This window comes from Phaethon lepturus, unplaced genomic scaffold (genome assembly GCF_000687285.1).
Source record: "Phaethon lepturus isolate BGI_N335 unplaced genomic scaffold, ASM68728v1 scaffold8538, whole genome shotgun sequence".
NCBI lineage: Eukaryota > Metazoa > Chordata > Aves > Phaethontiformes > Phaethontidae > Phaethon > Phaethon lepturus.
The window spans coordinates 1-15,185 of NW_010559659.1; the positions used below are offsets into that span (position 1 = coordinate 1).

At 38.5% G+C, this 15,185-nt stretch overlaps 1 protein-coding gene across 1 annotated transcript; it reads left to right on the top strand.

Annotated features, from left to right (window-relative positions):
* The first annotated feature begins 2,839 nt into the window (after positions 1-2,839).
* On the top strand, positions 2,840-14,128 carry DCP1B (decapping mRNA 1B). Its single transcript, XM_010293427.1, has 5 exons — positions 2,840-2,914; positions 3,876-4,004; positions 4,749-5,588; positions 12,067-12,324; positions 14,048-14,128. The coding sequence occupies exons 1-5, from the start codon at positions 2,840-2,842 to the stop codon at positions 14,126-14,128; spliced, it is 1,383 nt and encodes a 460-aa protein (XP_010291729.1).
* The last annotated feature ends 1,057 nt before the right edge of the window (positions 14,129-15,185 follow it).

Below are 15,185 nucleotides of genomic sequence, written 5' to 3' on the forward strand. Positions count from 1 at the left end.
AGCAGTTTTGCTGACCCCTCTCCTTACTTCACTCAGAATCGAGAATTCTATCATGTCATGGTCGCAAAGCCCAAGACGGCTTCCGACCATCACATCTCCCACCAGTGCTTCTCTGTTTGTAAACAGCAGGTCAAGCGAGGCACCTCCCCTGGTGGGCTCACTCACCAGCTGTGTCAGGAATTTCTCCTCCACACACTCCAGGAACCTCCTAGACTGTTTCCTGTCTGCTGTGTTATACTTCCAGCAGATGTCCGATAGATTGAAGTCCCCTACAAGAACAAGGGCTAGCAATTGCAAGACTTCTGCCAGTCACTTATAGAATGTTTCATCTGTCTCTTCATCCTGGTTGGGTGGTCTATAACAGACTCCCAGCAGGGTATCTGCCTCGTTGGCCTTCCCCCTTATACTTACCCGTAAGCACTCGACTTGGTCTTCACAATCGTTGATTTCTATACAATCAAAACACTCACTAACATACAGAGCCACCCCACTGCCGCTCTTTCCATGCCTATCCCTTCTGAAGAGCTTATAGCTATCCATCGTAGCAGTCCAATCATGAGAGTCATCCCACCATGTTTCTATGATTGTGACTAAGTCATAGCTGTCCAAGTCATAGCTGTCCTGCTGCACAATGGCTTCCAGCTCCTCCTGTTTGGTGTCCATGCTGCGTGCATTGGTATAGATGCACTTGAGGTGGGCTATCATTTCACCCCAAAAGAGACAGGTGCTTGTTCTTCAAACCAAATAGCTAACCTCCCTCTGGCATGATTGTGTGTGCATGCTTTAAATTTATTTCTTAGAGTAATATTTGAACCAAAAATTGTCATACAATAGAAGAAAGCCAGGTATATGAGTGGAACTACACTTCTACCTTGCAAGATCATGTCTCCAGAAATGCATTGCAAGGTCCTTTACTGTCCAAACACTCACAAGATGATTTTTCAAGAGACTCACAAAATCACTGAAATTGGAAGGGACCTCTGGAGATAGTCCAACCTCCCTGTTTACAGCAGTATCAGCTAAAGTGGGTTGCTCAGGGCCATGTTAAGTCAGGTTTTAAATATCTCCATGGACAGAGACTCCACAACCTGTCTGAGCTACCTGTTCCAGTATTCAAACAAAAGTAAAAAAAGTTTTTTTATTAAGTTTGAACAAGATTTTATATATTCCTGTGTTTTGCCTTCTGCCTCTTGTCTTCACTGGGCACCACTGGGAAAAGTCTAGCTTGGTCTTTACTTCCTCCCATCAGGTATTTACACATATTGGTATTATATCCTGAGCCTTCTCTTCTGGACAATAAGCCTCTACTTGCTTGACAGGTGCCTCAGTCAACTTCATAGACTCTCAGTGAACTCACTCGTGTGTGTCTGCATCTTTCTTGTGCAGGGAAGCCCAGAACTGGACATAGCACTGCAGTGCTCAGTAGAGGGCTCTAACCAGTGGTCTTGCCAGTGCTCAGTAGGGGTGAACCTCCCTTCATCAGCTGGCCATGCTCTGCCTAATGCAATCCAGGATGCTGTTGGCCTTCTTTTGCCACAAGGGCATGTTGCCAGTTCATATTCAACTTCTTGTCCACCCAGGTCCATTTCTGCAAAGCTCCTTTTCAGTCAGTAAGCACCAACCTGTACTGCATGGGGTTATTCTTCCTCAGTCTCCCTTTGTTGAACTTCGTGTTCCTATCAGGCTTGTCAGTTCCTACTCCAGCTTGTCAAGGTCCCTCTAAATGGCAGCATAACCATCTGGTCTATTAAGTACACATCCCTGTTTTATGTTGTCTGCAAGCCTGCTCTGCTCCATCATTCAGGTCAGTAATGAAGGTGATTGATAAAGAGTATTGACCCTGGTGTCAAACCCTGGGGTACAGCACTAGTGACTGGCCTCCAGCAGGACTTCATGCCAACAGTATTTTGAGTCCAGCGCATCAGACAGTTTTCTGTCCACTTCACTGTCCGTTTACCTAGTCTGCATTTCATCAGTTTGTCTTTGAGGATGCTATGGGAGACAGTGTCAAAAGCTTTGCAAGATAAATGATCTCCATTGCTCTCCCATCATCTACTGAGCCAGTCATCTCAGTGTAAAAGGTTATTGGGTTGATCAAGCATGATCTCCCCTTTCTAAGTCCATGCTGGCTACTCCCAATCACTTTCTTGTCCTTAATATGTTTAGAAGTGGCTTCCAGTAGGAAGCCATTTGTTTCATCACCTTCCCAGGGATCAAAGTGAGGCAAACCAGCCTGAAGTTCCCCAAATCCTCCTTTTTGCCCTTCTTGAAGATAGTACTGATGTTTGTTTTCTTCCAGTCCTTGCAAACCTCCCTTAGTTGCCATTACGTTTCAAAAATAGAGTTGTTTCACAAGGAGGGAGGCAGCTCGCTCAGCTCTTCTGAGTGCATCCTGCCTGGTCCCATGGACTTGTGTATGTCCGTTTTGCTTACATGCTGCCTAACCTGATCCTCCCCTACCGAAGGTAAGTCTTCATCACCCAAGACGTTCCCACGAGCCTCAGGGGGCTGGGATTCCCGAGGACAATGTTGCAAAGAAGGTATTGAGTACCTCCTAGAGCCCCTCGAGTGCCCTTAAGAACTCAAGTTCTGTTTTACTGAGAAGCCCTGGAACCAGTGTGTCTTTGCTAACTGCTGCAGTAGGTCTCAGAAATGGATTAAATTAGCAGTTTTGTGTATTTGAGAGGGGGGATTATTTTCTCACCTAACACACTTACATCCTAAGGAGTTTATTTTGGAAAGTTCTGGAAAGGACACAGACATTTTAATAATTGCACAGCAGTGGCTCTGCTGTGTGTTGGTATGGCAGTCTGTCCAGTCTAGAGTTCTGTGCCCAGTGATGCACAATACGGGGCTCTTTGGACGAGAGAATGAGAAACCAAAACTGATCATTCCTTACCCAACCATTAGTCCTGTGGGATAAAATTTAGAGCCCATCAAATTCAGGTAATTAACTATGAATATTCTTGTTAGATAGGGTTAATTTTTTGTTAGATAACTCTAAAAAATCTTTCAGTTTCTTGGTTTCAATTGTATCAAGCGACAGTGACTTCCAATGTACTGTTTTCTTTTCTACAGGCAATAGCATTCCTTGTATACCCAATGCTTTTTTAGTTTCATTTACTATATTCTTTTTGTACAAAGTAAGTAAGACCATCTTATTCACCTTTCCTATTTATTGTTTCTCTTTCATGCAGCATTTTCTGTGTATTTTTTCTGAATTAAATCATGCCCTTCTTTCTTCATATGCCAGTCATTCCATGTCCCTGATCACTTCTAATCATCTGCCCATCTTTTTGTAAATATTGTTATTAATCCTGTCATATTTAATAAGAAAACGTACTGATTCTACAAATTGATTAAACCTTTAATTATTTTTCTGTGCGGCTATATGTATCCTCCAAGTTCCCACAATGTGGAATATTTATGTAAATTAATTTTAAATGTTCTTTATGTGCACATCAATCCTTCATGTATCTAAATTACTTCTGTCTGCCTACTGATGCAGGAAGAGCATGTGTGTTGCTTGGTTTCTAAGGTGTGTGGGTTTTTTTGTGGGGGTTTTTTGGTTGTTTTTGTTTTTTAAAGTGCTGGAAAAGCAGAAGGTAAGAAAGAGAACTGTGATTTAAATTAGAGGGAAGCCTTGTACTCAGGGTATCTTGGAATCAAGTGTTTATTTTTACATATGCTTTGTGGTTCTAGAAAATTAGGTTGCAGTTGTTACAGTTCTTTCAATAGCATAACATTTCATAATCAGTGCTGTGACTAATATTTTTGGTTATTGAGTATTGGCTACATTTGGATTTTACTATAGTGGAAAACTATGGGAAAAGATTTTGTCCCGCTTACTAAAAAATACTTCTTTTCTGTTGCAGTGTAAGACCTGCTCAGAGCCAAAACAAATAACCAGTTCTTCTGCAATCTATAACAACCCCAACCTTATCAAACCAATTCCAGTGAAGCCTAGTGAAAATCAGCATCCACGAATATCTCAGCAAAGCAAGGTAAAATGTTTTGTGTGTTTTCTGCCTAGTGCTGCTGTAATCAAGTAGCCATGTAAGAATATTAATTTGAGTCAGAATGTCAGTGCAAGAATTTGAGGTGGAACCACAATAAGGAATTATTTTAATGAAAAACTAATCTGTTTTAGAAAAAGCCCCCAACCACCACCATGTTACGTGGAAGCATGTAAATTACAGGCATACTATCCTGATGCAACAAAGAAATACTAGTCTTTCAATTTTCAGATGCTGCTTTGATTGCAAGCAGTCTAGTCAGCTGCTGGACCACATTTTTTGTGTTCTTTTTCTTTAGGTGAATTCAGTTAATCTAAATAAAGAAAAGTATCTTGATGTATCATCAAGCTAAATCACACTGTAAAATCCTAAAAACTTAATTCAGCTGTGATGGGGAGATGCACAAGAAGTGGCCCTACTTCACACCAGGGGAGATTCTGTCTCTTACTAGTACTAATGTTATACTGATGGCTGAAAGGGGAAGGTGCTCTTATTTAAAGTGAAGCCACTGCTATCTCTCAGATCACTGTTTTTCTCCCACATTAACAGCTTGACAACTGTCTTCTTGCCCTTCCTGTGTGACAAAACTATTAAAAATTCTCTTGGGAGAAAAGAGCATAGCAGTTTTCTTGGCTTTTCCTTGAATACTGCTGGTTAAATATTGTCACCACTTAATGTAACTTATGCATAAGGGAACTATGTTTACTTTTTTTTTCCTTGGTCCCCTCACAGAATGTGGATCCTGAACCACAGCACTTGTCTTTGACAGCTCTGTTTGGAAAACAGGAAAAGCCAGATGTCTCAGAACCGCTTAATAAACAGCATCAAGAAAATCTTCCTGTTAGGCAGGGTGTGGTACGTTCACTGTCCTACGAAGAACCTAGCAGGCATTCACCCTCTGCAGAGAAACAGCTTTGCCCCGCCATTCAGAAGCTTATGGTGCGTGGGACAGACCTTCATCCGCTTGCTGAGTTTCCCGAGAACCGACTCTGTGAAAATGGCAATATCCACCCTGTGGGTGAGACTTTCACAGGACTCTTCCAACCTGTGACTTCTCATGGTATTGCAACATCTCATGTAGTTCAGGATACTGCTGGCACACAGAGCTTATTACAGAAATTACAGGGTCAGTCAGGGTCAGTGACTAAAATGGACCCCAATGCAACAGGGTCCGTGGACTCGACAGCTCCTGTGTTCAGCGGGACCCCTGCTGCTGTTGGAGCACCAGCAGCACCGGTAAACAATATGAGCCAGCCACCTTTGGTGTATTTCAATGGTTCCCTGCCAGGCCAGACTTTAGAGTCTCAGACACTTGGTAAAGAACAATCCAAACTTCCTAGACAGCCACTTTCTCTCTCTGGCAATCAAGCAGCCAATTCTGGAGTGATTTCACCTCAAGAGTTATTGAAAAAACTCCAGATAGTGCAACAAGAACAACAGTTGCATGTAACCAGCAGACCAACCTTGGCAGCTAAGTTTCCTGTTGTTACTCAGAATACCAATACGCTGAAACCACTGGATTCCTGGATAGAAAAGGCACCAGGTACAGAAAAACAGAGCTCGCTCTTTCAGGTAAATGGGCAACATCAACATTTTAAATAAAAAAACTTCTAGCAATCTTTTGAACTTGGAGTTTTGTAAGGTTAGTCTTTGTTTCATTTTGGCCAGTATATTCTTGTTATTATCTTACCACATGTTGTACATCATTCATTTTGCAGGTTATAATTTAACATCAACTAAGTTCTGATTTGCCAAGCTGTGATAATGTAAATACTGAAAGCTACATCTCTTGCACATCAATAATGACCAAAAATACCGCAGTCTTGGGTTTTTCCAGAGGTACTTCGAAAAGTCACCTAGCTTTTTAGTTGCCATACTTAGTCTTAGGTTGTTCTGTGTAATTGCTGGTTATTGAGTGTAATATTTTGGGTTTAATTTTTTTTTTTTTGTCTTAAAAAATTTGTCATAGCTTTCTCTGTGCAAGTATTCATTCCTTTGTATGCCAGTTGCTAAAGGTGCTTAAAAGGTCACTTGTTTTATAACAGCAGTTTTCTGAAGTATTTGTATAGTGCTGAATTAGTTATCTAGTACCATAACTGCTACTTCTAGCTATTCAGTAGCTATTTTTTTATTTGCTATGTATTATTTTGAAAAAAGGCCGTGTGCCTCAATGCCATCAAAAAAAACCAAAGCCCCTAATTCTGGTGACTGTGACCCCAAAAGTCAGATTGGTGTCTAGATGTCAAGAGACTGTGTCTCTCTGATGAGTGCATTTTTCTGTTCCTCACAAAAGCATCATGTGCAATTACAAAATGTCCCATTCTGGACAACAGCTGTCTTTGTTAACAACTTCATTCTCTGTAGGATCTTCTACACTTGAATGTCTTTAAATGTCCTGTTTGGGAATGAGTGAGCATCTAAGCCCCTTTTAACTTCCTTTATCATGGACAAACTGTCCAGAAGACTTGTGTTGTGCTGGAGTCTGACTTATATTGTACTGGAGTCTAGAAGTTACTTATCCAAATGAAAAAGCATTCACCTTTTCAGTGTAATATTCAAAAGCTGCTTTTCTATTGCAACTTCTTAAAAACCTGAATGAAAGACTACAGAATACTTCAACATGCTCCAAGAATCCTCCTTATTCTAGAAAGTTGTCCTACACACGAAGAGGCTGAAACAGTCTTTTAACAATTAAGGGCCACATCTGTCACTAACACTGTGACAGGTCAGGATTTCTAATTCTGTGAGAGAGGTCAGAGGAATATGAATTTGATAGAGCAAATAGATATATCAATATATAGATAATATTTTATTCTTTTAATTAAAGCAGCATGACTTTGAGTCTGTGAGTTTTGGGGGGATTAGTCATTGAAATTATTCAGGATCAGTTGCTTACAGATGGTAATCTGACTTTCCAGTGGAGTGCTAATAAATAAAAAGAGGATCCAGAGTCATAAAAATTTACTTCTGTTTTCACTGGGAATCAACTTACCTGCTAGAAACTAAAGTCAAACTAAAGAAATTGTTTGATTCACTGGTAAATGTACTGATAGTATGGAGACATAACACATTCCTACTTTGAAGGTAAAAGTGAAATGAGGCAAGTGCCAGACTTTACATTATAAACCAGTATGCATAAATAAAAAATGGCAAATAAGTTCATATTTTCAAATGAAAATCCATACTGATGCTGATGTGGCTAATGACTTTATTTGTGTATATTTGAAAAAGAAAATTATGCTGGCATTGGTTGCAATATGGAAAGGGAATTACTGAGGTCTGACATAATGCAATTTCAATAATTTTATGCTTGAGTACGAACAGAACAATAGCTTGAGAGAAGAGAAAAATCTTAACTGGAACAAGTGTCATTCACTGTGATTATTGCTGTAAGTTTGCCTTAAAAAAAAAAAAAAGGCAACTAAGGAGACTCTTGAGTCTCAATTTGCTTGGCTGTGAGCAGACCAAGTGGATTGAGACTGCCTAGGAGTGGCTTTACAGACTGACACAGCCACAGCTGCTATCAAAACAATATGAGATGCAGTTCTTTCAACACATTTAGTTTTGTTTATGAGACTTAATACATAGAATAAAAATGTCAATGAAAGTATGACTAGTTATTGTTTAGGATACCTGAAGTTCTGTAATCTGGAAGGAATGGCCTTATGTGCAGCAGATTGCCAGAACAAAAAAGGCAGGGGAGGCTAAAAATGAAGGAACGAGTCTGTATTCTTGTAGAATTGCCATGAATTAGCCACATGAAATATGCCTACTTTTGAAAAAAAATTTAAGATAAGAATTTGAAACAACTTTTAAAAGCAACATTAATCTTTTTATAATATCATCCTTGCCATAGACCAAAGGGTTTAAGTGCTGCCATGCCTGCAGACAGACGTTCGAGTGAAATAGAATTGGCACAAATATATCTGCACATGCTCATGCAAAATTGATCAAAGCAGATTCTGACAACAAGTGCAGCAAAAGGTTTGTTCTCTGTAATTATTTATCTTTTGGTATTGCCTCTTCTACTACAATTCAGCATACAGAAAAAACAAATTCTAAAAAGTCTGGCAGGAATGGAAAGGTATCTGGACAGTGTCTGCTGTTGGAAAAATCCTATTAAAGGAACACTCTAGATCCATCAGCAGCACTAAGAAAATGAAAGCAATAGTCTTTTCCACAATTGACACATTACAAGTCCAAGTTTAAATTGGCTTCTGCTGCATCTCCATATGGTGTAAGAACTGTGATCTCCCACATGGAAAGAAAGAGACCAGTTACCAGAAAAAAAAAGAAGAAAAAAGGCAAAAAATGAAGAATAATACTTGGAAGTATTCAGTCTGGTCTGGTGCCAGCCCTATTCTGTGAAGTATTCCTTATGTGGACAGTGACTAACGTGTGCTTGAGATGCTATAATAAAGCATTAATCTGCAGTGGGCTTTTAAGCATATGCTTAGTGTTAGGCATGAGTTATCCAATACATGCATGCTTAAGTGTTTATGTTAATCTGAATTATGGTTTTAAAAGTGCTTACAATAACCTTGACACAAATTTATCTTTTCTTCAGAAAAATTTATCTTTTCTTCAGAAGGCCACTTATCTTGCAGCCCATTTTTCTCATTTCTTGGAGCATTTTCCATCAAGAATATATTTTGGACATAGTGTTACATCTTCTGAATATGTGCGTGGTACCTAATACCTTTGGTGTGAGCATTGCACCGTTACCTCTCAATTGTCCTGACTGCAGTTTCAGCATGTAAACATGCACAGGAGGAATGCAATAGGTACATTAAACTTTTGTTTTGAAAAGTACCTTAAGATTCTGTAGTTAAACATAAATTTAAAAATTCCTAATTAAACTGGAAAGGCAAAGTAATGTTAGCATTGTAGCCAGCTTTCTTTTAATAGTAGCTCACTTTTAATGTAAAAATGGTTCAGGAACTTTAATATTCTCAGTTTTAAGTAATGCCACTAAAAAGAGAGGCCCACAGCATCCACTGGGTGCTGATATTCCAGCGAAGTACGTGATGCACATGGGATCCTGCACACATAGGAAGCAACAGAGGGTTCCAGTTTGCATTACAGGAGATCCAATGCATTCCTTAGTTCATGGTGTTATGTGAATTTGCCAGCTATCGTGTCATTTGGCTGCGAGCAGCCACACAGAATATCAAACAGATATCTCAGCATTTGTGCTTCAGAGAGGGAATACTATGTGCTGCGACGATTATTTTGCACATTTTTCGTCGTTCTTACTTCATCGTTGCACAACTGATGGTAGACTCCTGCTCTGTTATTAGTGACTCAGAGATTTAAGTATGGACCTGATAAAGTTGGAGATAATTCAGTAGAGGCTGGATGAACAAGCAACTCGGGTTAGATTCTGTGGGAAAGAAGTTGATCAACAGCATTTTGGAAGGGCCGTTATGTCATGTGAGAAATTACTCAAAGCGAAAAGATTGGCCCAAAGGCTATTGTGGCTCTATAGAGCATTTTCAGTGCTTTCAGCAAAAGCACAGTGCTAGAGGAATTACTTGGCTAGTAATGCCAAGATTAGCATCCCATTTTCTGATGGATGTCAGTTGTCCTAGTGACTGAAGGTGATCTGAACTAAATCCAAAATGAAAATTTGCCTTTATGTTTTAAAAAAAACATGGTACTTATATAAAAGTTTGTTAAATGACAGAAGCTTTGAGCATGAACTGTTAGAAGAAAATACATTTTAATGTTTGCATACAGAAACAAATGCTATGCACTGAAAAAATGGTACCTATATTTTCTGTTTTTCTTCTGACACAAATTTAAGTTTCTCAGTAACCTGTAGATATTAGCTGTGTCACCAGTAGATGGCAATATTGCTTATTCCATATAGCTTCCATATGCTTGGCAAGTCCTAAGAAAAAGCTGTTTCTATTCGGGGAAAACAAATAATTTTTCATATGCTTTTTAAACCACAACTTTATACATGTTTGACAGTAGTAGCTGTATTTGAGTAAGAGCATAGTTTACCTCAGGTTTTGTTTATTTGCCTTGGACTCTAGAGAGAAATGTCTTTGGGTTTCAAAGAACGTGTCATCTAGGTCTTTGACATAGGCTGTCGTAGATTCAACTATATGAGTGGGACAGTCTATCTCCTCCAGCTGCTCAGCACCATCCCTTTTCTGGAGATTCCTACCCTTGGAGAGCAGTTTGTATATGCATTGTTTAAATCATAGTAGGAAGAGTCATCTGGTTTAAGCAAACCGTGCCAATTTTGCTTGAGGTAAATTAAAGAGAAGTTGCTTCAGCTGCATGGATGAGTAGAGCAGAAGCATTCTGGTAAGTGTCTGGAGGTAGTCAAATCTTCCACAGGCAGGAGAACAACCTTCTCTCAGGAGAACATCTGTGCAGAGTCTGAAGGTCTCGCTCCACAGAGGGATATCACTTTGGTCTTAACATTGGTTTTCTTCTAAAATGAACGTTGTTTTTCAAGCATACGTGCACAAAAATACGCACCAACTTGCTGTTTGAAGCAAACCTACAATGAGTTAGGAATACCTTAACTCATTCAGGAGCTTGTTACACAGAGCTGATGATTGCTCTTAACGATTACATGCCATGGGGTAGGAAGAAAGCTGTAAGTCAAGAGTTTTGGTTTTAAGTAGTACGCTATATTTGAGAAACAGAAACAATGTTTACCTAAAATGTGAACTGGGAGATTTTTGCATTACGTGCATATTGTATGCTTTCTAATATCTATGAGTCTTTCCTGAGACCTAGTCTTTCTGCTTCCTTAAATTTTTCATAAAACAGTGTGAGATCTCAATCCTCCTCGTTTCTTTCTATTTCTCTTTGTATTGTAGTCTAACTAACATTGTTCAGAAATGTCTTGGGTAGAACAATCGTGATTAGGAGTAAGACAAGCTACAGAAATAGGAATGTTGTTTAATACTAAACTATGTGGTTTTGCATACCTAGGAGGTAAACCTCAGTTTTATTTTCTTAATTTTAATTTTTCTTCAAAACTTAAATGTAACCCAGGACACAGAGTGAAGTGATTCAGTAGCCTTTCACCTTCATATTTCATACAATAAATCATGCTCCAGTCGAACAGAGAGGAGCTTTGGTAAGCTCGTATCAATTCCTTTGTATGTTCTGTTCTTTGAAAAAAAAATCATATGCTTGAATAGTGAGGAGATGGCTGATTAAGATTTATTACTAGAATTACCGGGAGGGAGCTCAAATATCTACAAACTGAGAGAATAAACTTTCCATTATGTTGTATGTTGTATCTGATAGTATTTGCTAGTCCTGCATGTTTTACAGCTCCAAGATGCACAGCAAAATTTAAAAGTAAAAATTCTTTGGCCCATAGTATTTGCACGTGGGCATGGATATGATACTGAGGGAACTTGTAGAACTACTGCAGCATCAAGGTTTTCTATCTCTTAGAGGGCCTTTTTGATTCTGTCAACTCCATGTTGGTTAAGAGTTGGTTCTGTTTCTCACAGTGCCACCAGCTCACTGTGGCTCTTTAGATAAATCACTTAATCTCTGTTTTTTCTCCCCTCTCCTTAAGTAAAATGAGAAGAAAAAAAAATATGCATATATATACTTATAAAGGAATTTGAAAGTTATAATTGGAATATACTTTCTAGTATTAGGTACAAAGGTTAGTCTTTAATAGTCATATCTGCATGTAAGTACGTTCTCAAAGATTAAACTTAATGATTTACAGTCCCTATGTAGAAGACTTTACAGCTGCATTCTTCAAGAGTGCTGATATTTAATAGTAGTCTGATTTCTGTAATAAATGCTTTTGTCCTAAGATCATTTGCCTATCAGATAGATGTAATCACAGTTGAATCCATTGCTGCAGTCTCAAATTGGATGGAAGACCTTTTAATCTGGAAATAGATCATAAGGATGGTCCTGAGCTGGAGTCTCACATGACTATCGATCTCCAGCAGTCTCTGTACCTGTTGCCAATCAGTTTGCAGTTTTCATCATCTTTATTCCCATAAGATTAAGTAGATAGGTTTTATTGATGACTTCTTTTTTATATGAACAGGTAATCTCACCTCAACGCATTCCCCCCCCCCCTGCCACTGTGACTCCTACCTTGTTGATGTCCCCAATGGTGTTCACTCAGTCCACACCTGCTCCACCAAAAGCAAATGAAAGTGGGCGGTTAGCAGCGGCAAACCAAGAACCTGCTGCTAGCTCAGCTGGCCTTCTCCTGCCACTGCAAACTCCAGAGCCATCTGTGGTCAAGAGCAGCTCAATGACGAAGATGCAGCTGCAGGAAACACTTTTACACCTGATCCAGGTAAAGCACCAAGAATTCTCCTACTTTGCTTAAAATTCTGATTCCCATTTTGATAATAAGCACCCTATAATCCGTTGCATCCATCTGACTAGAGACTAAATGAGTAATTAGAATATATGTTGTGCTATTTATGGCTGCATGTTAATGGAGCACTATGGCGTAGACTATGGATGTGATAGCCTCTCCTTACACACTGCTGGCTTAACTGATTTTGATGCATTTTGATTAATGCATCTGGTTTGGGGTTCAGGAAAGAGAATAAATTTGACAGAAAAGAACAAAGGTGACTGAAAGCTTCATAAGGTCGGCCTATGAGCCAGAGAGATATCTATTATATTTTTAGCTAAGGATAAATAATGGGTGATTATCCTAGCTGCCAAATATTTCAGAGATGCATGTTAGCAGTAAGAGGAATTCAAATGGAAAATTAAAATTGCAGGATGAGTGTGAGCAACTTCAAAATACAGGTTAGATAACCTAAAAATACACTAGTTCATTCTATTCAATGTAATTCTTTAGTTCAAATGCTAAAATTCCTCAAGCTGCAGTTATGCAGGTTTAAATGTGACAAAGCATTAAAAACATTATGTATGAGATGATTGTCTGCTGCACTGGGATAATGTGAGTGATTATGAATATTTTTTTCCTTAACTTGCCATGTGATGAATATCTGAAGAGTAGAGATTGAGGAGAGGTTTTATAACTCGAGCTGGTTATAAAGCATAAGGAATAGAGACACGGTTTAAGGGTCCAATTTGTAGGCCAAAACTATGTGCCTGTATGGCTTTGGAATAAAAATAAAAGTTGCTATTGGAATGTTGAAGTTACTCACGTAAAATGTGATTTAAATTATAGTCCCAGAAAGAAAATTGTATCTTTAACAAATTAGAAGCTTTTCTCATTTTTCCCTGTATTTTTAGTTTGGCATTAAAAAATAAAAATATAATATTATCCTGTCTTTACATACTTTGAGTGTCTGGATAGTAGGAAAACCATATATGAAGTTAAAAAGGAAACTAGTCAAGAAAAAATGGATTTTACCCTCTGAAACTGTACTTTTGTATTTGACCCTGCTGTTCTTGGTGGTAGGTAGAATAAACTGAGTTACCTGGAAATTACTGCCAATTTCTTACCCGTTATTTTCAGTTGTATAAAACTACCATCTCAAATGCTCATGATTTTCCTCAAATAGTATCTTAATTTTAATTATCTTCTTAAATTCATGTGAACTAATCAGGACATCATTCTTAACGTGGGTTGACCTGTTCTTGCAAAACGATAGGATCAAAACCCAGGGTGTTTCACTGTTCCTTCAGACATGCTTAGAATTATCACTGACCTAATGGAGGAGACTACTTAAGGAAATCCCAGGTCAATGAGGGCAGAGGGAATGAATTACAGGATTGTGTGGTCACTGCAATATCATGCAAGAATAGTGGAATCAAGTTAAATCCGGTGTGAGTTTGGAAAATCGTCTTTCTGGGTACTCGTTACTTCTTATAGAGATACAGTCATGTTTGCTGCAATAAAGTTTATATTCTCATCCAGTGCTTGTAAGGCTATTAGCAAGGCTTGGAAATAATACATATTTTTTTGGTAAATAGCCTTCCCTTAAAATAGAATAAGGTTGAAAAGTATTTCATCCATAACTGGAAAAAAAAGTCTAATCTCTTTACTCAAGAACACCTATGGTGCACTAACAATTACCTGTTTTGTTTTTCAGAACGATGACAACTTCTTAAATATTATTTATGAAGCATATCTCTTCAGTGTGAGAAAGGCAGCAATGAAAAAGTCTATGTGAAAGATGATTTTAAAATTCAATTTGTATTGCTTCCTGAACTCTGGGGAAAAAGGTTTCAGATTTTTCAAGTACGTTTACATTTAAAGAAATGAATGGTCTTAGGCATTTTGCATACACATAGATTTTGCTTGTGGGCATGTACGTGCTGTACTGAGGCAGAAGTGAGCGGAAATGGGTTGTGCCTTTAGGGAAGGGAGTGTCACAATAATGAAGACTTAATCATAAAATATCTTAAATTGTTTTTCTTATATTGGTCCATACTTAGAATTGGTTTCCCTGCATAAAGACTCAGTTCTCAGAATTCAGTTTTCTTTTTTACTTGCAGTGTGGTTATTCATTGACTAGGTATTTGTCATGGATTTTCTCAGAGAGACGTCATAGGCAGCTGTCACGATGAACGTGCCCTGCCCATTTCTGACCACATGGTGGCAATGTTGGACTATTTTTAGGAACGTGAAAATCTGGGTGAAATCTGAAGGGAAAGTCTCGGGAAGAGTGATTTATCATCGTACTTAGTTGTCTGCAAAGCAATTTAGATGAAATGTCATGACTTTCCCCCAAACTTTTGTAGAAAAAAATCTTTTTCTATTTTAACAAGAATATTTTTAGCTAGCTGTAGAAATGGGACTCTGCAGGTGTTTTGAAGAATTGGGGGGGAGGGTTGGTTTGTGAATGTACTTGCTATCAGTGTAGCTCTGGGGTGGCACTGGATTCATGTTTCTATTATTAGATCCAATCTGCATTATTTTAAGCAATGTACAACTTTGTTAAGGGGAAGACTACCTGGTGTAAAAGTCCTGTTACATTTTTTTTAGTGTGTGACTGGAGCACAGTGATTTCATTGATCCATTTCTAAAGAAAATAAAACGGATAATCCCTGCTATGTGCTGATTTCATTTTATTGTACCGTGGACTATGTATTTAGAATTGTTGGGTCACTTGTATATGTATGACTTGCAAATGTTTTTACACTTGGCAGAAGACACGTAAGGTTTTAAATCAATTAGAATAAATGACTGAAAGAAATTTTATGTATATTTTTATTAGCATCTGCTGC